A 21,089-nucleotide genomic window follows, 5' to 3' on the forward strand; every position below is an offset into this window, starting at 1 on the left:
AAGGTGAAAAAGAAGATCTAAGGTTTTGAAAAATTGTACACCCATCTTTCCTTCATGCAAGCATCTGCTGCTTTAGGGCAGGAAGGTTTTCTTACCCCATTTTGTCTTAGGTATTTTGTATCATGCCTAATGCAGTAATGGGGTTCAGGAGATGCTACCCCCAAAAATGGCAGCTTGGCATATTGAATATTTCAAGCTGACGGAATTTGAGAAATGGCAGGCAGGAGTTTCTGACTTTCCCCTGAAGCAGGTCCAAGACCCTTATGTGAGAGGGGCCTTCCTTATTCTCAGGAAAAGAGCGTCCTTATCCCCAAAGGCAGATGGCTAGGGTAGTCAGTCACGGTAGGATAGTCGTGACAGCATAGTCTCCGATCTCCAAGGGCATTAGGAAGCCAAGAGGAATCTGCAGGGACAGACCGTGCTAAGTTTTCCCCGTGTACCGTGCTTGGCCCAAATCTCTGTCCTATCACATTTCCCCACAGCTCTCCACTTCACCAAACCTGTGTACCGACACTCAGTTTAACTGTTTCTTTGGGTCCTTGTTTCCTTATGAAGGCTCCCATGTCATGTGAAACTTACCATCTGAAATACATTTGTGTGCTGTTTGCCTGTTAATCAGCGATTTGCTACCGGCGCTCCAGCCAAGGATTTAGAAGAGTAGAAGGAAAGAGGTTTTCCTCCTCTACAGTAGCCCTCGCTTACTATAAGCTGTCAATCGGCCAGGCGCAGTGGCTCACGCCTGTAACCCAAGCGCTTTGGAGGCCAAGGCAGGCGGATCACCTGAGGTCGGCCTGGCCAACCTCACCTTCGGGAGAGCCACTCTTTTGCCCCTTGGCCTCCAAAGCTGCCAGTCTCTCTATGGGACCGGCTGGGCCTCGTCCTCACATGTGCGTCTGCACGAAATTCCCCTTGCCCACTTTCTTGCTCTCTCAGGCCTCATCACCAACTTCCATTCACATCTGTCTTCCCCCGAGAGCTCAGAACACCTGGTCTAACCAAGTACCTCCCACCTTATGTGTTCAATAACCATTTCCCGAATGCACGAACAAATGAAGGGTCCAGGTCTCAGTTCTCCTATGGATTTTAGACACCTTAAGTTTCCCACTCAAAGAGTGTCTCTATACAAATGAGGCGTGGAAATGTGATTTCTGCCTACGTATCTCCCTCATCCATATGAACAGATGGGCAAAAGATGGTGAGTGCCCATCTTTCCAGTGGCTCTTGTTTATAAGGAGAAAATAGTTGCTAACATTTCTGGAGTGCTTATTCTGTGCCAGACGTGATGACAAATATTTTGCTCATATTATCACATTTAATTGTCCCATTGGTATATCCCATTTTACAGATGTAGGACCAGGCAGAGAATGAGTCATTTGCCTGCAATCACACCTCCTAGGAGGTGCAACCCAGACTCAAACTCAGGCCACTGGATGCCAGATCTTGGGTCCTCAGCCACTTTCTTCTGCTGAGGCTCTAAGTAGTCAGTTCCCTGGTGTTTCTAGCTCACTGTAAATTAATAGGCTGGCCTTTTGGTTTATAAAACAACAGAATGGAAGTGCAATTACTGTTTCCCGACAAAGGAGCCTTACGATTCCAAGGTATTACTGTCATCTTTGGCTGCTGAAATTTCCTGCTCGAGTTTCCTTCCAGGAGAAGTTGCCTCTGGGCTGTCGGAACGCACACCGGAACCTGCAGCAGCCCTCCCTAGCCCAGGGCGTTTCTGCTTAGCCAGCAAAATTGCTTTGCTCCAAGCCCAGAAAAGTCTCTGTCTTGCCTCTCATCTTGCCCCCGGAAGTGGGAAGCTGAAGGGAGGAGCATCAGAATCTCCAAACGGCCATGGAACAGATAACCTCAACTTTCCACTGAGCTGAGATTTGATTCAACATCATAAAAAGGCGTGTTCACTATGGACACAGGGAGGGGAACAACACACTGAGAGGGGCCTGGCAGAGTGGGGCAGAGGGAGGGAGAGCATCAGAACAAACAGCTAATGCGTGCTGGGCTTAATACCTGAATGATGGGTTGATAGGTGCAGCAAACCGCCATGGCACACGTTTACCTATATAACAGATCTGCACATCTTGCACATGTAGCCCGGAACTTTGAATTAGATTTTTCTAAAAAGGCATGCTTACTATGGGACCAACAGCCCCCTCTTGGTGCCGATGTGCGTGCCTGCCGATGTCAGACATGATGCTGCATTCCAAGGCAAACACAGCACACCCTAGAACATGGCAAAGGGCTGCTTCTCCTTGGGCATTTGGCTCGGCAGAGACACTTCACATCACCTCTCAAAAACTGTCTGCCAATCCCCACGCCATGACATGAGCCCTTTCCCAAAGAAAGGGAAAATGAATATTAGCTGCACATCAGAGACATGGCTCTTGCACACAGTAGGTGCTCACGTAGCATCTTGTAAGTGGCCGGCTGAATGAGTTCATATAAACAGAGAGCTTTTGTGTTTTATGAGTGATCTACGCTTGTAAGAAAAAACAAGCTTTCTTTAAGAACAATTTCCAAACATATGAAATGCAGATGTCAAATGTAAATCCCTGCATCCACTACGTCATTCAGGATGGTATGGCTGTGGGGACAGGAGATGGGAAAGGTACATTCTCAGTGGGATAGGGTGGCTTCAGTATTCCAGAGCCCAGTAGCGACCGAAGTGAGGGGCAGTACCTAAATCCAAGGTGCAGGAAGTGTTTGCTTCCCAATTTGGTCATCGCCTTCCTGGCTATGTCATCTAGATTTCGAGAACCTTCATCATTCACTGCAACAGCAAGGATCTTGCCATCGGGCACCACGTTCAAATACTGGACCAGACGTTCACTCTCTTTCTTGGATCTATAGGTGTCAAACCTAAAAAGGGCAGAGAGAAGAGATTTGAATAGTCTTGACAGCAGCCAAAAAAGAGAGCTCTAAGCACATGTTTGTGCTGCAACAGCTAACATGCTATCCGAGATCCCAGGATCTGCAATTCTTAAAGAAGGAAGCCGCTTCTTTAAAGAACAAGTAAGTTTAATTATTTTGCATACCATACAGTGATATCCAAGCAGAAGGGATTTGACCACAATGTTTATTCGCTGAGTAAAATGCCAAAGAAATGATTGCAGCAGTGGAGACTTCAAGCTCCAGGGTGTTGAGTGGGTCACATACTTGAGGTCTAGGACTTTTGATGTTCCCCTTTCATCCTGGAGGCAGAGGATCATGCCTCTTGCAAGAGCCTGGCTTTTAGAGATAGTTCAGATAGCTAGGGCATTAGGAATTTGTATCTTTGATCCAGATTAAAACACCAATCTCAGAATTCCTGGAGATGACATGGAGAGTATCCTAAATCCCTTATCCCACCCCAGAGCAGCTTGCAGAGAGTTATTTGCAGAGATCCAATGTAAAGTTTATTTATTGACCTGTTAAGGATTCTTATTATAATGCATCTTAGAATCATTAAAATGTAATCTCTGATTCACACAGTAGCAGTCACGCAATATTTGAGTATTGCAAATGTTGTTGCATTGCTATTTTCTCCCATTTACTTTTTAAAAATTATTTTACTTTATTGTGGTAAGAACACCTACCTTGAGATCTACCCTCTTAAAATTTTAAGTGTACTATATAGTATTGTGCAATGTTAGAGAGCAGATCTCTTATAATAGCAAGAACTGATCATCACCAAATTAACAGATAACCTATGCTCAGACACATAAAATATTCACAAAATAAAAATCATATACAGAAAATCTATACCCCTGGTGAGAAGAATTTACAAAGCAAAGACACGATTTTGTAATGACTCCAACTTTCCCCCATGTAAGGATAAAGATTTTGTGCAATTACAGTGGAAATTCCTAAAGAATATGTCTTGGAACTTAAGGAACATACTTCTAAAGTGAATCTGGAAAAATAATTTAAGGAGGTTTTTGGAAAAGAAAAACAGTGTTGGTACTGGTGTAGCTAGATAGGTGCTCCTGGGTCCTCACACTTGTTTTCAACTGTTGGCACAATCTGGTCCGACCCCACGTAACCTTGCAAACCCTCCATTGTCCCTCCCCAGGAAGCTCCTGCTGCAAGCCAAGTGCTTCTCAGTGCCCAGTGACCACCCCACTCGCCCACTCTGCCTTCATCATTCCTTCCCACCTTTTGTCTACCTGATCAAACACCTACTACCTTTCAGGAGCTGACCTAAGCTTCCGCTCCTGTAACCTTCTTTTTATTTTATTTTATTTTATAAGATGGGGTTTCACCCTGATGGCCAGGCTGGTCTTGAACTCCTGACCTCAGGTGATCCACCCACCTTGGCCTCCCAAAGTGCTAGGATTACAGGCGTGAGCCACCGCGCCCGGCCCTCCTGTAACCTTCTCAGATGACTTCTGCCTGCATTTACCTGTGTGTGTGTATGTGCTTGTTAATATCTTTACTCATACACATTTATCTATCACATTATTGAGATCTCCAGCACATACATTAGGCAAAAGATATTCGCAATAAGCAGGCATTCTGTCCGTGCAGTCTCCACAGCATCTGTCCAGATCACTTCTCATTAACAGGCCAGTACATAAACTTTAAGTTGGATATCTCAAGTCACAGTGTTGTACTTAGTTAAAAAACAGCACAGAAAAGATCAGCACATAATTGAAGAGGCCATCCTCTCTAGTATGAAAGCAAGGGCTCCCTGACATACTTTGTGTCAATCAAGGAGTCAGCTGTTATCTGTAGGCTCAGGCTAGCTCAGGCTCAGGCCAAGGCAAATGGCTGTCACCAGGCAGCCCGTGGAGGCGATACGGGCACACCTGGGTTTGAATCCCATCTCCAATATTTTCCAACCTTGTGGCTGAGTAATTTTAGCCCCATGAGCCTCAGTGCTTTCATCTGTTTAAGGCGGATAATGACAGAACCTTCCTCACAGAATTTTGATGAAGATCAAAGTACATTTGACAGGTGAAGTGATGAACAGTGTTTTGCGGGGAGAAAGTCTAGTGACCGCATTATAGCTACTAATATTTACCGGCAAGGTTGGGTGTCTGTGAGCACCAGCAAGCTCTTCAGTTCTTGCCCACCCTGCCCCTGACTGCAGCTGGCTCCTGCTGCCTTCATGGTGACACCCATGGCTTGGACCCTGCTCTTGAGGAATGCAGCTGACTCCCTCCCCAAGAAGCCCCAGGATAGCTCTGGATCTACTTGTCTACCCCATCTCTGTCCTCCCCTCTGCAGGGCCAGGATGAAAGCCCCTGGGATTGCAGGACAGGTCCAGCCTCGGCAGAATCTGCCAGCTTACACCTGCCCATGTTTCCTTCCAAACATCTCTCTGGTACACCCACTAACTGCCATTGCTTCCGGGTCTTCACCACCACCATGTCCTGCCTAGACCACAGGAGAAGCTTCCTAACCCCCTGCAACGTCTTTGCTTTTGCCTGCATGATTAAAACCATTCTTTATGTAGCAGCCAGAACATCCTTTTAAATCGGATCATGCCCTTCTTAAAGCCTTTCAGTGACTTTGCTTCCACTTTGAAGAAAAACCACCTCCTTACTGCGGCCTACAAGGTCCTGCCCTGCCCGAATTTGTGACTCCCATGTGACTGTGTGCTGCTTTTCCACTACATGCTGTGCTCCGTGGCTCTGGCGGCCTTCCCATCCTTTGAGAATGTCACACCTTTTCATACCTCTGGCCCTTTGCACTTGCTGTCTGTCTTGAACACTCTTTCCCTGACACATCCTTACTCTGCATTTCTCAGCTCAAATGTTGCTTCTTTACACTGCCTTTCCCTGACCACCCTAACCAAAGTGGTCTTCCCTAGTTACACTTTAGCATCTGGAGCATAACTGGAGGCCTGAGTGGTCTCCCGTCTCACCACCACTTTCCGCAGTAAGCACTTGGAAGATGACTTCCAGGAGTCTCAGGGTCCTTCTGTACCATCTACTGTGGGCCACAGGACCCTCTGCGACATTCTGTGTCCCTTCTTCCCCTAGTTGGTGGCCATGGAGGGTCTGGTCTGCTGTGTGTCAACCCTGGATGCTGTGAGCTCATGCTGGCCAGGGAAGCAGACGGTGTGAGGGGCAGAGGCAGGCTCCCGGGCTCAGCTCCTTCCTCTGCATCATTCTGGGCTTGGGGGCCTGGACAGCACCCGCCAGTGACAGCTTGTGGGCCTCACCCTCTGGGAGCTGAGCCATGCGCTGTGTCATTCTTGGTGCCATCTTCCCCTGCTGTGCTGGCAGTCTCGGCCCAGCCCCCACCTTTGGGTTGTAGGTTGGGCTCCCAAGCAACACAGACCACTCTTCCCCCTTGCCCTACCCCCAGAGGGACATGACTTTCTTTCTGGACTGTTTGTATTGAAGCGAAGTGATGTCAAAATAAAGCCCCTGCAGGGCCTGGCTCCCTGTTGGTCTGAGTGGAAAAAAAAAAAAATGATCACGATCTGAAACTATGTTGTGTGTACATATGTGTGCATGCTTGCTCCTCTTCAATTCAGCATCATTAGGCAAACGCCTGGGGAAGGACAGAACTCCTTGAAGGCAGAGATTCCCATCTGTATCATTCACTGCTGTTCTCCCAACACCTAGAGTGGCACCTGGCCAGGGAGCACACTCAGTAAGTGTACTCTGAATGAATGAGTGTATATTTAAGTGAAGGCAAACCTTACCGGTCAGAATGGATAACTGTGCCTGATTTGGGGTCGATGACATGAACAATGACTCCACGGTGGCCCCAGCTCCTTTCAAAAAAATAGCCTCCTTCTGACATGCCACCTGGGTGAAGGGTCTTGTTCAGAAATGTCCAGGAGAGCTTCTTCTGCCCATGCAACTCAAGAGTGCCTCCTCTGCCGACCCCTATGTACTTCAGTCCGTAGTAAGGATCCGGTTGAATACCTTCATCAGCCCTGCAAGAGAAAACAAGTACCCAAAGTTGGCTGGCACATCCTTTTGCTGGATGTGGAACCCAGAGGGAACCTAGGAGTCACACCTCCCTGACTCCCACCGTGGCCACTATAGAGCCAGTCACATTTTCATCACTTAAGGTCAGTAAAAATAATACTAATGGCTGGGCGCGGTGGCTGACACCTGTAATCCCAGCACTTTGTGAGGCCCAGGCGGGCAGATAACTTGAGATCAGGAGTTCAAGACCAGCCTGGCCAACACGGTGAAACTCCATCTCTACTAAAAATACAAAAATCAGTCAGGTGAGGTGCCATACACCTGTAGTCCCAGCTATTTCAGAGGCTGAGGCACCAGATTGCTTGAACCGAGAGGCAGAGGTTGTGGTGAGCTGAGATCATGCCACTACCCTCCAGCCTGGGCCACAGAGCAAGACTCCATCTCAAAACAACAACAGCAAAAACATTAGCAACCCACTCTATCTAAGCCAGACCAAAATACAGCCCTCAGGGCCAAGCAGAAGTGCCAATGATTAGTTCACAAGTTGGCGTGTTTCCCTTTCAGTTCTAAGTGATTTATGTTTTGGTCCATATCAGATGTGAATCACCTGGACATGCACTGCACCCCCTTGTGCATTCCTGGCTATCACTTCTTAGCGCTCTCAATTGTTTAAAGAGGGAACACAGCCAGGGGCAGGTACCACATGAAATTTCCTGTATCTTGTCCATCATAGTCTATTATATAAACACTTGCTGAGCCTCCCTGAACATAACATGATTGCAAGGTGGCTGAAAGGATGGCAGGCCCATCTCTAAAACAAGTACAGCACCCAGGCCACCATAAGTAATATGCCTCATGGACTTCAGCTCTCCCAAGTCACTACGTCTTTCTTGTTCACGATCCCCATCTGACACAACGGAAGGATTCCTAACTTACAGGCAAGCCTTGCCCTCTTGCCTCCCCCTCCGTCTTGGAAAGCCTCCCCCTTGTGAGATCCACGGGTAGCAATTGACCTGTAGGAGCGGTCTACCCACCTTCCATACAAAATGATGGTGAAATTGCCCTGGAAAGGGCAGAGGGGACTCCCAGCATGCATCTCTCCTCCGTTGTCGATCAGGATGTGCCTGGTTCGCAAAACAATCGGCTCATCATGGTCTTTAACAACTAGCTTGCCTGAAGAGGTAGCATTGAGGGGAGGGTTAAGAATACCGTGTTAAGGGTAAGCTTATATCAGAGCCCAGGGCAGACTCCCTAAGCACCCTCATCTCCCTGGGGCAGGCAAAAAGGCACATCTTTCAAACATTCCTATGCTTGGCGTGTTTACAAGTACAGTCATCCCTCAGTATCTGAAGGGAATTGACTTTAGCACCTCCTACAGATACCAAGCTCCATGGATGCTCCAGTCCTGATATCAAATGGCATAGCATTTGCATATATGTACCTAACCTATGCACATCCTCCCGTATACTTGAAATCATCTTTAGATTGCTTACAGTACCTAATCCAATGTGAATACTGTATAAATAGTTGTTAAACTGTATTTTTAGGAAATAATGATCAGAAAAAAGTCTGTACATGTTTGGTAAGGATGCAGATTTTTTGGAATATTTTCAAGCTGGGATTGGTTGAATTCATGAATGCAAAACCCACCGATATAGAGGCCGGCTGTAATTACTTTTCTTGCTCTCTGTTTTGCAATGTGTAAATAATGCCTATCTGGTCAAATGCCATCACTGCATGTACCACATTCAATGACCAGGCCTCTAAAGATAAGATAAACAAAATTACTCAAAACACCAATAAGGAGTTTCCTCTACAAATGCTCCTTTCACTAAGATTGGACCTCCAAGGAGCCATTCCTAACAGCTCAGAGCTGATGGTTATCTCAAACAACCGAATGCCAACATGAACCCCAAGCATGTGATGTTTATTCTGTCCATCTGAGCTCATGGCAACCTGCATCCTACCTGCTAAGCTCTGGGGAGTGGAGGGAAGGGGGAACAGCAGAGAGAGATGGGCTTACCTCCCTCTGAGATGTGGATGGAAGAGACAGTGGCAGAAGAAGTGAGCAGCAGTGTCCTACCCCGGCCGATATGCACATGGTGGTCTTGGTCATGGCCAGGGTTCCAGGGTTGCAGCTCAGGGCTCTGATCAGGGCACCCAGCAGCCACTGCCAAGGACAGAGAGATGTCACTGCTCCCATCTACCAGCCTCACCACGCAAGAATGCTACAGGCCAAAAGGGGGGCTCCCACGCACCTTTAAGAACCCTGCCTCCTCTCTGTTAGAGGTAAAAGCAAGACCCTAGAGAGCTGAGAGACCTGACATAGGAGGCCGGAACTTTGGCGACCAGTCATATATTTTGCATGTATATTTATCACGTATCTGTGAATAAGTCACTTCCCTTTTCTGGGTTCAGTTTCCCCACTTACAAAATAAAGGGTAGACCAGATGACTTCTCAGGACATCCCAAGCTCTGAAGTTATATTCATCACATGTCTGTGAATAAGTCACTTTCCTTTCCTGGGTTCAGTTTCCCCATTTACAAAATAAAGGGTAGACCTGACGACTTCTCGGGACATTCATAGCTCTAAAGTTACGCAAAGATTTACTCAGATTCTAAGACATTCTGTCCTCCAGAAAGCAGTGTTTGAGTAGCTAATAAAGCTCTTTCCCTTTCTGCATGAGAATTAGACCTTTGGTTAATTTTCTAGCTCCGTTCCACTGGAAACCTGAGAAAGATAGCATTATGTAAATTGTTACCTAGCAGCATTGTTTATAACAAAAGTGACCCCTGATTGGTGAATGGCATCTAAACTGGGAGGAACAATAGTTTATATTTATACCTGGTGGAGATGTCACACTCTAGGCTTCCCTGAGAGCAGTGACTCTTATCATGGGACATTTTGTGAGAATCCTGGAAGTTACATTTATGGAGTTGCTACTGTCTCCAGGGGGCATGAAGTCTCTAAGACACAGTGGTCCCCACACTTGTCCAGTGACAGTCTTATTTCCTCTCACCTGAGCTGTCACCTGGAGAACCAAAGAGAATAGCTTCTGGATGGCTGTCTGGAAGACTGTCAGGACCACTCCCATGGAAGAGAGGTACCTGATGCTGCTCTGATGGCATCTGTGTGTCCCATTCTATATTTTCCAAGAAAGTCTGATAACTAGTATGACATACGGTCACCTAATGAGTCTGAATGTTTAGTTGAGCCTAAAAAGACCCAGGGTAGGTACTGCAGAGACACTTCTCCCTGAACTCTGTAGAGGCACAGGGAGGAGTCACAATGTTCACATGGCTAATACGGTTTGATCCAGCAGTGTCCCGAGGTGGACTTGAGTGAGGAGGACCGGCACTGTCACAGAAACTGGAACACCCTCCATCAACAGCATGGAAAAATCCAGGGGGAAACAGGTGGGAAGAGGCAATGGACGAAACAAGATGAGAATGAACTGGCTCCAAGAACAAGCCCCAGTGTCCTCCTTTTTCCTGTGACTAGAAGGGTATGAAGTATGAAACAGTCGCTTTCAAAATAACCCTGGGTGGGGATGAGGAGGCGGGAAGGTGATGGGCAGGTAAGCCCATGGCAAGACAAGGTTTCAGATGAGAAGCTCTGGGGCAGGTGCTAGAAGGAAAGGAAGCAAACTCACAGCTCAGGCCCCCAGAAGGGAGCCTAGGAGAGGCTATGTCTCTCGAGCAAAGAGAGTGCCACAAACCCTGGGAGAGATTCTGGCATCAGTGCATGATACGGTTTGGCTGTGTCCCCACCCAAATCTCATCTTGAATTGCGGCTCCCATAATTCCCACGTGTTGTGGGAGGGACCCAGTGGGATATAATTGAATCATGGGGGCAGTTTCCCACACACTTTTTTCCTGGCAGTGAATAAGTCTCACAAAATCTGATGGTTTTATCAGGGGAATCGCCTTTCACTTCCTTCTCGTTTTCTCTTGTCCGCCACCATGTAAGATGTGTCTTCCGCCTTCCACCTTGATCGTGAGGCCTCCCCAGCCATGTGGCACTGTGAAGCCATTAAACCTCTTTTTTTTTTTTTTTTTTTATAAATTACCCGGCCTCAGTATCTTTATCAGCTGCATGAAAATGGACTAATACAGTGCGATTACGGGCAGGTCAGTTCAAATGTTTCTTGTTTGTATTCAGCCATCTCCAGAGTAAGGGTGTCTGTCCAATATTTATAGGTGTCAAGGAAATCTAGAATGGGGTTCCCCCTTCATCTGCACTCAACAGCACCAGATATGGACCCCATACCCACATTGAGTTGTCCTGTCTGCCCGCCTGAAGGCCCTCCTCTTCCCTGCAAAGCGGAGTATAGATCCTAGTGTCCGCTTGCTGGGTCTCATCCCCATCCCCGCTTCCAGCCCCATAACAACTCTCCTCTAGGCTCCCTCTGCCTTGCTGTCAGCCATAGTGCGGGCTTTGGATCTCTTTCATTAAGAAAAGAATTTCATATTTTTTGGAGTTTCACCAGTGTAGCTCTTCCAGCTATTGTAAACACCAAGGGGCTCAAGCAGTGGTTACACAAGGAAAAAACGGGAAAATTGTGGGCTTGCTCATCAGTGGACTTTCCATTTTAACGTAAGAGCAGACTAGCCAGCGGGGGGTGGGCTGGGCTCTCTGCGGTGAAACAGAGCAGCCAAGGGTGGTCATGAGGGCTGTGCTGTGAAGCCCACTGCTGGCTTTGTCTCCAGACAGGGTCAGGTACTTGGCTGGCTTCCAGGAGAGGCCAGTCAGAGGCACTGGGCTTCCTTCCATCAAGTCCTGGACAAGAGTGTCAGGCTTGAAGGTGGTGAATTTCCAGCCATGTGGGAAACATATGTAGCCAACTGAGGATCCCAGTGGTCCAGGCAAGGAGCCATGAGCATGCTGGGAAGGAGCCATTGCAACTCCACTGGACAAAGCCTTGAGGTCGTATAGTCCACATCCGCCAGGACAATCCTGATGGCCCTTTTCACTCTCCAAGTGCAGGAATTTGAATAGATTTTGCATTTGGATTTGGAGGTGGTCAGTCTGACCTGTGTGAGCACATGTCCCCGCTTTCCAGAAGCTCTGATACCACGGCTGAAGCACAGCAGATGTAAGATTGGCCTTGAACGGACACTCCTTTTTTGCAGCTGGACGTTTTGCTGTCGGTGAAGCCCAGTGTCCGTGGTTTTTCATTTGTATGAATCAGTGAGTGGCTAAAGAGGGCCAGGGCTTTCGCTGAAATATCGCCATGGCAACCACCCTCACTTTCCCAGGAGGGGCCACTTGAAGCAGGATTGAGAAGGAGTGCAAGCCCGACCTACTTGGAGCATGAACGGCAATGGCTGGCGTCTACATCCCTCTGATGTCAGAGAAAAGCACAGGCCAGACGGAACCAGAGGCTCAGCCCCTTTCCACAAGGTTGATATGCAAACAGCAAAAGAGGTGCCAGGGCGTGGGAGGAAATAATCAAGGGAAGTACCTGAGGGCACCTCTCCAAGGTGGGTCACCTTTAGGGTATGCCACCCTAAAAGATAGACCCAAACCCAGTTCCTGGCACAGAGTCAATACCCGCTTTGTGTTTGTTAATTCAATAAAAGAGAAAGGGATAAATGAATGAATTCAGGTAATATAGCCAATCATCGCCTGGAAAGTTAAAATACTGACCACTGGCTGGGCATGGTGGCTCACGCCTGTAATCCCAGCACTTTGGGAGACCGAGGCTGGAGGATCCCTTGAGCCTAGGAGTTCGAAACCAGCCTGAACAACATAGTGGGACACTGTCTCTTCCAAAAAATTTTAAAAATAGCCAGGCATAGTGGCATGCACCTGTGGTCCCAGCTACTAGGGAAGCTGAGATGAGAGAATCACCTGAGCCCAGGGAAGTAGAGGCTGCACTGAACCATGATCATATTACTTCACTTCAGGCTAAGCAACAGAGAGACCCTGTCTCAAAAAAACATGTGCTATTTGCTATGTCTCCTAAGAATCAGAAAAGCTCTTCAAGAAGGAATTTCACTAGTTATCGATTATTTTCTTCTATCAGTGGGTCGAAAAAACCAAAATATAAATTCAATGTAAGGTTCTCTATTCTCATTATAGAAAATCATCAAACTCAATGAACATAAAAATAGCATCAATAAAAGAGCAATCAATGGTGATAAGATTACAGTACTAAACCCCTTCTGAAATTGTAAAATTGTCCCTGTCTCTCACAACTGGCTAGAAAGGAGAAAAGTGTTTCCCTAGAGAAGGGCCTCAGCTCTCCATCTGACCACTGTCCCTACCTGGTGAGCTTCACTCATTTGTATCAGGTGCCTGGCTCCTGCAGACACTGAGTTTGCAACCCCTGATTCTGGTCCAACGCCTTCATTTTGCGGACGAGGAAACTGAAGCCCAGGATGAATCGTGCCAGGGACCAAGGAATTGAGGAAGGTTGGGCCGGGGCCCAGTCACCCTGACCCACTCCCACGGCTCCTCCTCCTGGCTCCCACAAGAGCAGCCTTGCAGCAGTGAGGGGCCGTGCCTTGCATGCTGAGATGCGGAGGTCCAGGTGTTTGCAGTGCTCACCTGCAGATGTCACCCCAGGGAAGCAGGTCAGAGTGAACCAGCTGATGGTCAGCATGGCCTTGAAGGAGAACTCCTGCCTCCCAGAAGCTCCCATCCTGGCAGCGTGCTCCCTGAAAGAGAAGCACACAGAGTCAGACATGCAGCCTTGGCAGGCTGGAATCCATACACAGGGCCAACATGGAGACAGAGTCACATGCACACACACAGACACAGGACAGGCAGTGCCAGAATGGGCACACGCCAGCCAGCCCACACTCCAGTGCAGCGGCCTCACCTCCAGGGCAGATCGGGGCATGAAAACCCTCCCACTGTCCTGCCCGTGTCCTGTGGCTCAGAGGCTGAGTGATGGATGGAATTTCATCCTTGGCACTCAAACTCCCTCCCCTCCAGAATGAAGCTTTTTTCTTAAGAAACAGCACAGAACAAAAGTACTCCCACTGAACATGAGCTGGGAATTAGATTCCACCAACTCACTGTGTGATCTCAGACGATCTGTTTAATTTCTCTGGATCTTAGTTTTCTAATCTTTGAGGGTGTGGACTGGCTGCTTTCTAGCCTTTACATTATCAGTCTATGTGTCTAATCAGTCTTGGATAATAATATTGAAAACGTAAATAAATATAGATGCCCGCATGTTGTAAACCTTCTTCTTATCTATCTAGGAGGAAGGTGTGGCAAAGATAGCTAATTGTCCCCAGTATCCATTTTCTCCTTCCTCAGTAACAGAACCCCTGGTATTTATCTGGGCACATGGCTACCTAGAATAAAGATTACATTCCTCACTTTCCCTTGCATTACTTGTGGCCTTGGAATTCAGCTCTGGCCAATATAACAGAACTATGGTGTCTGAATTCCAGGAAATTCCCTTAAAGGAAGGACAGAGAGATTTTCTTCTCTCCCTTCTCCTTCCTGCTAGCTGGAAGGAAGATGTGATAGTTGGATTTTTAGCAGCTATCTTGGGCCATATAGTGGGAGCCATGCATGCACTGAGGATACCAGTGCAAGTAGAGCGAAAACTTAGGCCTTGACCTTGCGTAGAACCAGAATAGCCCTGTATGATGGACTTGTTTTATTTTGAGAGAATTAAGCTATTGTACTATTTTTTTTGAGGCAGAGTCTTGCTCTGTCACCCAGGCTAGAGTGTAGTGGCAAGATCTTGGCTCACTGCAACCTCCACCTCCTGTGTTCAAGCAATTCTCCTGCCTTAGCCTCCTTAGTAACTGGGATTGCAGGCATGCACCACCACACCCAGCTAATTTTTGTATTTTTAGTAGAGATGGGGTTTCACCATGTTGGCCAGGCTGGTCTCAAGCTTCTGACCTCAAGTGATCCCAAAGTGCTGGGATTATAGGCACAAGTCACCATGCCCGGCCTGAATGAAACTTCTAGTTTATTAAACTTCAGATTTATTGAAGCTATTGTTGTTTTTCCCCCTTTTGCTCATGCAGAAGGTTAATATGGGAATCTAGGTAAACCTCAAGACAGGAACTTAATAAAGACAAGATGTGAGATTTCCTTTTCCGGCTATAATGTCACCTGGAGAGAAGTCTTTGTTCAAGTCCTCTGTAGTGCAGCTAGGGAACTTAGACAGGCTTTGCGGGTGGCCAGCTCCAGCTTCTATGCCATCTCCCCAATTCCTCCTCTGAATATGACCGTAGCTGTGCCCAGAAACACACAGATACTCTCCCATACTGAGAAAAGGGCCAAAATCTATCTCACCCGGCCCAGGCTCCTCCCTGCAAACCAGCTCAGTGACAAATCTGATCACCCCCAACCTTTTGGTTCAAAGTGAAGCTCTTTGTGTGAGTTCAGTGAGTTGGGACAGGCAAGTGGTCTGAAAAGAGGACACTGGGCCCTCTGCCTGGTACCTCCCACACAGGTGTGCTTGGGAGGCCGGGGGAGAGAGGAAACGATACTCACAGAATCAATGCCGTGTCCTGTTAACCGCCACCCCGCCTGACCCAAGCCTGCTCTGCCGAGAACAACAGGGCCCATTCTCGTCACTTCAGCCAGATTGCTGAAGTCACGCATCACAGCATCTGGGAGTGGTGCCTTTCCCATGGCCCCCAGAAGAGGAGTGCTCCGTTTCGCACTCCTTGCAATAGAAAGAAGGGGACATCAGGAACAGGAGCATTTTATGGTCCTCAGGGAAAAGCCAGAACCCTGGTCTCAGATCTCCGCCAGTTTAGAAAAACCAAAGGTAATAATAGACTGCTGTCTGCTACCAAAGGGTCCCGATCATCATGGGCTGCCCTGAGGAACCCTTCCTTGGTCAAGGAAGATGACAGACAGCAAGGTTGGAAGTGAGAGGGCATGGGTGGTGGGCTGGGTGGGGGCACCCCTCCTGCCCTAACTTGTTGGGTAACCCCCATTAACATGTTTCCTTCTGCGGACCTCAGACTTCCCAGGTACAGAGTGGGGAGGTTGGTGACTTGGACATTGAAGGTCTGACATCTTCAGGTTATATCACAGGTGATTTCGAAGATCAAAAAAAAAAAAAAAAAAAAAAAAAGTCACCTTCTGGATAAATGCAAAAATAATTCCATATGGAGGAATAATGCTCAACTCCCTTTTCCTAACATTTGTGAGACCTTCTGCTATGTCTCAGGCCTAGCTGTCTAAGCCACTGGGGGCAGGGAGAGTGCCCTGCCCACGGAGGCCAATCCCACATTGCAGAGCAAGTGGTCATCTGGGCTTTCTTGCCCGTGAGTGGCTTCCCATGCCTGAAGACACATGTCCTGAGAAACGTTCTGTTGAAGTGAATCCTAAAAGATTCCCAAACTTCACTTGGGAATTCTTTCACCGAAAGGACAGCATTCTCCACTGGCCATTAAAAGCTTCCTGGCAACAGGAACTGGGATTCTGCTTCTTAGCTGGCAAGATCGTTTTGAAACAATTCCCAGCTGTTGAAGGCATTGGAAGAGCGCATGTTAGCTAACAATGCTGGAAGTCTCTGCAGGAAGCTTTTGGCTGGAGACCAGCTGACCGCTGTCTTCACTGGGTTAGAGGGCTGCTCAGAGATTGAGCCATGAGGACCTGAGCTGGCCTGTCCCTTAAAGGGTGCAGCAAACTCCTTCAGCAGAGCCTTTGCAAAAGAAAATGCAGGCATCCTTTCCCAAAAGCCAGCACTTTGAGATACTCCGCAAGTCTTCACAATAACATGCTAAGGTTTTCCAGAAGCTCAGCTGTCCCCAGGTCCAGCTGCTGCTCAGTCTCCGTGGTGGCTGGACCTCTCAGGGCCAGGAGACAAAAGAGGAAAAGCGGGAGCAGGAGGCGTTGGTTGCTCACGTCGCTCTCTGCGTCAGCGGATCCAGGGCTCGTCACCTGCAGGGCAAGGGGAGACAGGGGAAAGGAGACAATTGTTACAGGAGCCTCCAGAGAGGCCACGGAGCAATGGCACCCTCAGCCTCATAGGGAGCCAGGATCTTCTCTAGGGATTCTTGGAAGAAGAGGGAGGAGGAGGTAAGATAAAGACTGAGTTTAAGCTGTGAGGCAGGAGGTGAGATAAGACTGGCAGGGTGACCTGGAAGCTGGTTTCCTGGAATAAGATGGCAGAGAGAGGCATTTCCCTCCCTGCCCACCCCGCAGGAGGCGATTCTTGCTTCAGGCAAACCTAGGCAAGGTTCAGCTCAGTGACTACAGGACAGTGGGGTAGCCAGGAGCATGCACTGCAGAGTCTTCGATCCCAGCCACGTAGCTCACACGGAGGGTGCCATGTGGCCCCTTGTGCCCCGTTTAAAAGTCTGTAACGCTGAGATGGTGTGCCATAAATTCCAGGGTCACTGTGAGAATCAGGAGACACGGACTCACTGTCAGTGCGCAAGCCATGAAGGCTCTTGGTATCAGGGACAGTCCGTGGCATGAGAGAAGAGACGGGAGATGGGACCTGAAAATCTGGGTGTGAATTCCAACTCTGGCTCTCATCAGCCATGTGACCTCAGGCAGACAATTCAATCTCTCTGTGCCTTCTTGTCGCCAACATGGGAACAAGAATGCTATGGTAACCAGTCGTCATTGTTGTGAGGGTTAACTGAGATATGCTGACTTGAAAAATGTCAACTCTCAGATATCACTGGTCTCTGGAGTAGGTGCTTTGGGTGGCACAGAGAGGAACCGGCTGTGAATCCTGCCTCTTGAGTATCTCACTGGCAAGAGGAGAGAGAGGCAAGAACGCAAGGAACTACACTCCCGAATGGTAAGCTGCTACCTTCTTAGGCAAAGGAAGATAAAGAGATGGTACCATTGACAGGATAGAACAATCTAGACAGTCACTCTGCTTCACTTAGCAAAGTTCATGGGAAATATTTTATTTGAGCTAATGACACTGGACACTTCCCTTAAAAAAACACATGAGAACATACAGGTCACTTTCTTTTTTTTTTATTTTTTTTTTTTTTTTTTTTGAGATAGAGTCTTGCTCTGTCGCCAGGCGCCAGGCTGGAGTGCAGTGGTGTGATCTTGGCTCACTGCAACCTCCACCTCCTGGATTCAAGCAATTCTCCTGCCTCAGCCTCCCAAGTAGCTGGGACTACAGGTGCGCGCCACCACGCCCAGCTAATTTTTGTATTTTTTGTAGAGACGGGGTTTCCCCATGTTGGCCAGGATGGGCTCGATCTCTTAACCTTGTGATCCACCCGCCTCAGCCTCCCAAAGTGCTGGGATTACAGGCGTGAGCCACCGCGCCTGGCCCATACAGGTCACTTTTTATCCTGTGGAGAGGTAGCAGGCTTTGGAATCAACCACACCCTTGTGACTTCTCTTGGGCACAGTTTTGTTTACGCTGATATGTCACTTAATGGTTATGTATCTGTTATGGGGTGAATCGTGCATTCCCCAAATTCATACGTGGAAATCCTAACCCCCAGTACCTCAAAATGTGACTGCATTTGGACTTAGGACTAAGGAGGTAACTAAGGTAAAATGAGGTCAGATGGGTGGGTCCTAATCCAATACGACTGATGTCCTTATAAGAAGAGGGAGACTAGGGCGCAGACACAGAGGAGGGACCAGGTGAAGACACAGGGAGAAGACAGCCACCTACAAGCCAAGGTGAGAGGACTCAGAAGAAAGCAGCCCTCCTGACACCTCGATCTCAGACCTCTAGCCTCCAGAACTGTGAGCAAATACATTTGTGTTGTCGCACTCACCCAGTCCATGCTACTTCATTATGGCAGCCTAGCAAACTAATACGGCACCCTTGGGCAAATTACCCAGCTTTTCTGAAGCTCACAGGTCTCTCATCTGTAACGGTGACAGTAACAATCAAAGCAAACACTACCGGGACCCTGTGAGATGCCAGGAACTGCTTCATGCACTTTGCTTACGTTGACTAATTTACTGTCTCGAAGCAATACTCTGAGCTAGGTATAGTTGTTATCTCTGGTTTATGGATGGGGAAACTGAGGCACAAAGCATATAACTTGCCCAAGGTCACACAGGACATAAGTGACGGAGTTCAAAGCCTGCCCGGAATTAGAAGCACAACTTCTGGAGTTCTTCTCCAGAAGTAGTGCTTCTAATTCCTAAGGATGAAATGATTTGCATTCTTATCTCAGGATCTCAGAATATAGGCGCTGGTAGGAGCGTGGGGTATTGTACAGTCCACACTTCTCAACCTTCAGTGTGCACCTGTTTTCCCCAGAAAACTTGCTTAAAAAGGTTCTGCAGAGGGTCACAGGACTAGCAGGTGGCCTAGTCAGGATTCGAACCCAGGCGGTCTGGTTCCAGAAGCCACATTCTATAAAAAGGGAACATAAACGACGCCCTGCTTATCTGACCCAGTTTACTGGGAGGAGTAAATGCTTGATTTAAGCCATTTCTTTGCCCCTGGTAGACAAAATCATGATCTTGAAATCAAGCCTGAGTGAGCTTGGGGGAAGGTGGGCAAGAATCCCCCTCCAGCTCTCTCGTGGTCAGGGAAGCTCCCATGCTGCCCTCTTCCTTTATGACCTAGGGTTCTTGTCCATGGACTTTTAAATCCATGCATGGCTCCTGCAGGATCACCTGCACAGGGTCCACTTAGCTCCTTTTCTGGCTAAGGACCCAAGTCTATCCTCGTGGACACCAGAAACCATGGAAACAGGAAAGCAGAACTCAGAGATCTTCCTGCAGGACAGGAGTGTCCGCTGACAAACTGTGATGCAGAAATCCTTCTCTGACATTGCTCAGTAAGGACCCTGTCCTCCTCTCCTGGGTCAGGTAAGGGGCAGCCAAACACCCCCCATCCCTTACTGCCTCCACCTGCCACTTGTCCCTCCCCAGGCCCAGCTCTCCCCTGGCACAGAAATGCATCTTTCTGGTCACCTGGTTCAGACACAGCATCCCTAGAGAGAAGGAGGTGGGAGACAGAATAGTCCAAGCACCCCTCTGGATCACAGATAAACACAGGAAAGTCGCAATCCTGGGAAACTCCCAGCAGCCCCGATCTCCCTCCTGCCAGCCCTTTCTCAGAGACGCTGCTGTCAGCACTGTCTCCTTAGACAGGATGTATGGGGCCGCTGTGCTGGGACGCCAGCGACAGGGTGCCCTAGCCTGCATCTTTGGAGAGAGGCACTTAGAAAACCCTCTGCTTCTGCAAATCGGGGCATCCCAGGCTGCTGTGTGAAACATGCTTCTCTGGCGTGAGTTACTTTCACCTTTTGAAAACACAGCTACCCAGACCACTCCCATTGCTGCAAAGACCAAAAACCCCGGAGACCCTCTAAAGCCTGGTGTCTCTTCCACAAACTGTGCTTCTAATTCCTAAAAATAAAACAACTCACAGTTTAGCTTCAGGCTCACAGAAGGTAGGAGCTGATAGGAATAAGACCGATTCTAAGGGAGGGGACTTGTTAAAATGCAGTTTCGGATAGGGCGGGTCTGGGGTAGGGTCTGATGCTGCCTTTCTAACAAACTCCCAGGGGAGGCTGTTGCTGCTGGTTGGTGGACCATGCATTAAGCAGCAAAGATCTAGTTCACCCCCACCCTCCCCATCTTACAGATATGCAAACTGAGGCCCACAGAGAAGGGAGCTGCTCAAGATGATTAGGAGCAACTAAATGGAAACCTGACCAGTACCTGATAGGGGAATTGCCGTCTGGGCTCAAATTATGGGACGCATATCATCTTCTCTGTCACTCTGCTTGCCTGGGAGGACGGGTGAGAGAGGGGAAGGCTAGGCCCATTTATTCCCTCTTCTGTTTCTATTGAGGCAACACTCCAAATCATTATTTGGATAGTAAACGCATCCCTTGGGGACCTTTTATCCATAGTGTCTTTTTGGTTTTTGTTTTTTGTTGTTGTTGTTGATGTTGCTTTTAGACAGAGTTTTGTTCTTGTTGCCCAGGCTGGAGTGCAATGGTGTGATCTCAGCTCACTGCAACCTCTGCCTCTCGGGTTCATGCCATTCTCCTCCCTCAGCCTCCCAAGTAGCTGAGATTACAGGCATGTGCTGCCACCACACCCTGTTATTTTTTTTTTTTCCTCTCTGTCACCCAGGCTGGAGTGCACTGGCACATCTCAGGTCCCTGCAGTCTCCGCCTCCTGGGATCAAGCAATTCTCTGCCTCTGGAGCAGCTGGGATTACAGGCACCCGCTACCATGCCCAGCTAAATTTTTTGTATTTTTAGTAGACACACGGTTTCACCATGTTGGTCAGGCTGATTTTGAACTCTTGACCTCAAGTAATC

At 48.3% G+C, this 21,089-nt stretch overlaps 1 protein-coding gene across 4 annotated transcripts in view; it reads right to left on the reverse strand.

Moving 5' to 3' along the window:
- The window catches only part of CEMIP (cell migration inducing hyaluronidase 1), a 175,398-nt gene that overhangs the window by 66,361 nt on the left and 87,948 nt on the right, over positions 1-21,089 (reverse strand). For 2 of the 4 annotated variants that reach the window (XM_032263840.1, XM_032263839.1), the window contains 6 exons: positions 16,459-16,746; positions 13,423-13,532; positions 8,893-9,039; positions 7,904-8,042; positions 6,638-6,874; positions 2,680-2,859 (listed from right to left, as the gene is read on the reverse strand). In XM_032263840.1, coding sequence (XP_032119731.1) covers positions 2,680-2,859; positions 6,638-6,874; positions 7,904-8,042; positions 8,893-9,039; positions 13,423-13,516 — 797 coding nt within the window. In that variant the 5' untranslated portion in view covers positions 13,517-13,532; positions 16,459-16,746. Of the gene's footprint in view, positions 1-2,679; positions 2,860-6,637; positions 6,875-7,903; positions 8,043-8,892; positions 9,040-13,422; positions 14,513-16,458; positions 16,747-21,089 lie in introns of those variants that run through there. The other 2 variants (XM_032263838.1, XM_032263841.1) reach the window with 2 other exon arrangements.

Source organism: Sapajus apella, unplaced genomic scaffold, assembly GCF_009761245.1.
Source record: "Sapajus apella isolate SASKATOON/1434 unplaced genomic scaffold, GSC_monkey_1.0 scaffold139, whole genome shotgun sequence".
In the NCBI taxonomy this organism is placed as follows: Eukaryota; Metazoa; Chordata; class Mammalia; order Primates; family Cebidae; genus Sapajus; species Sapajus apella.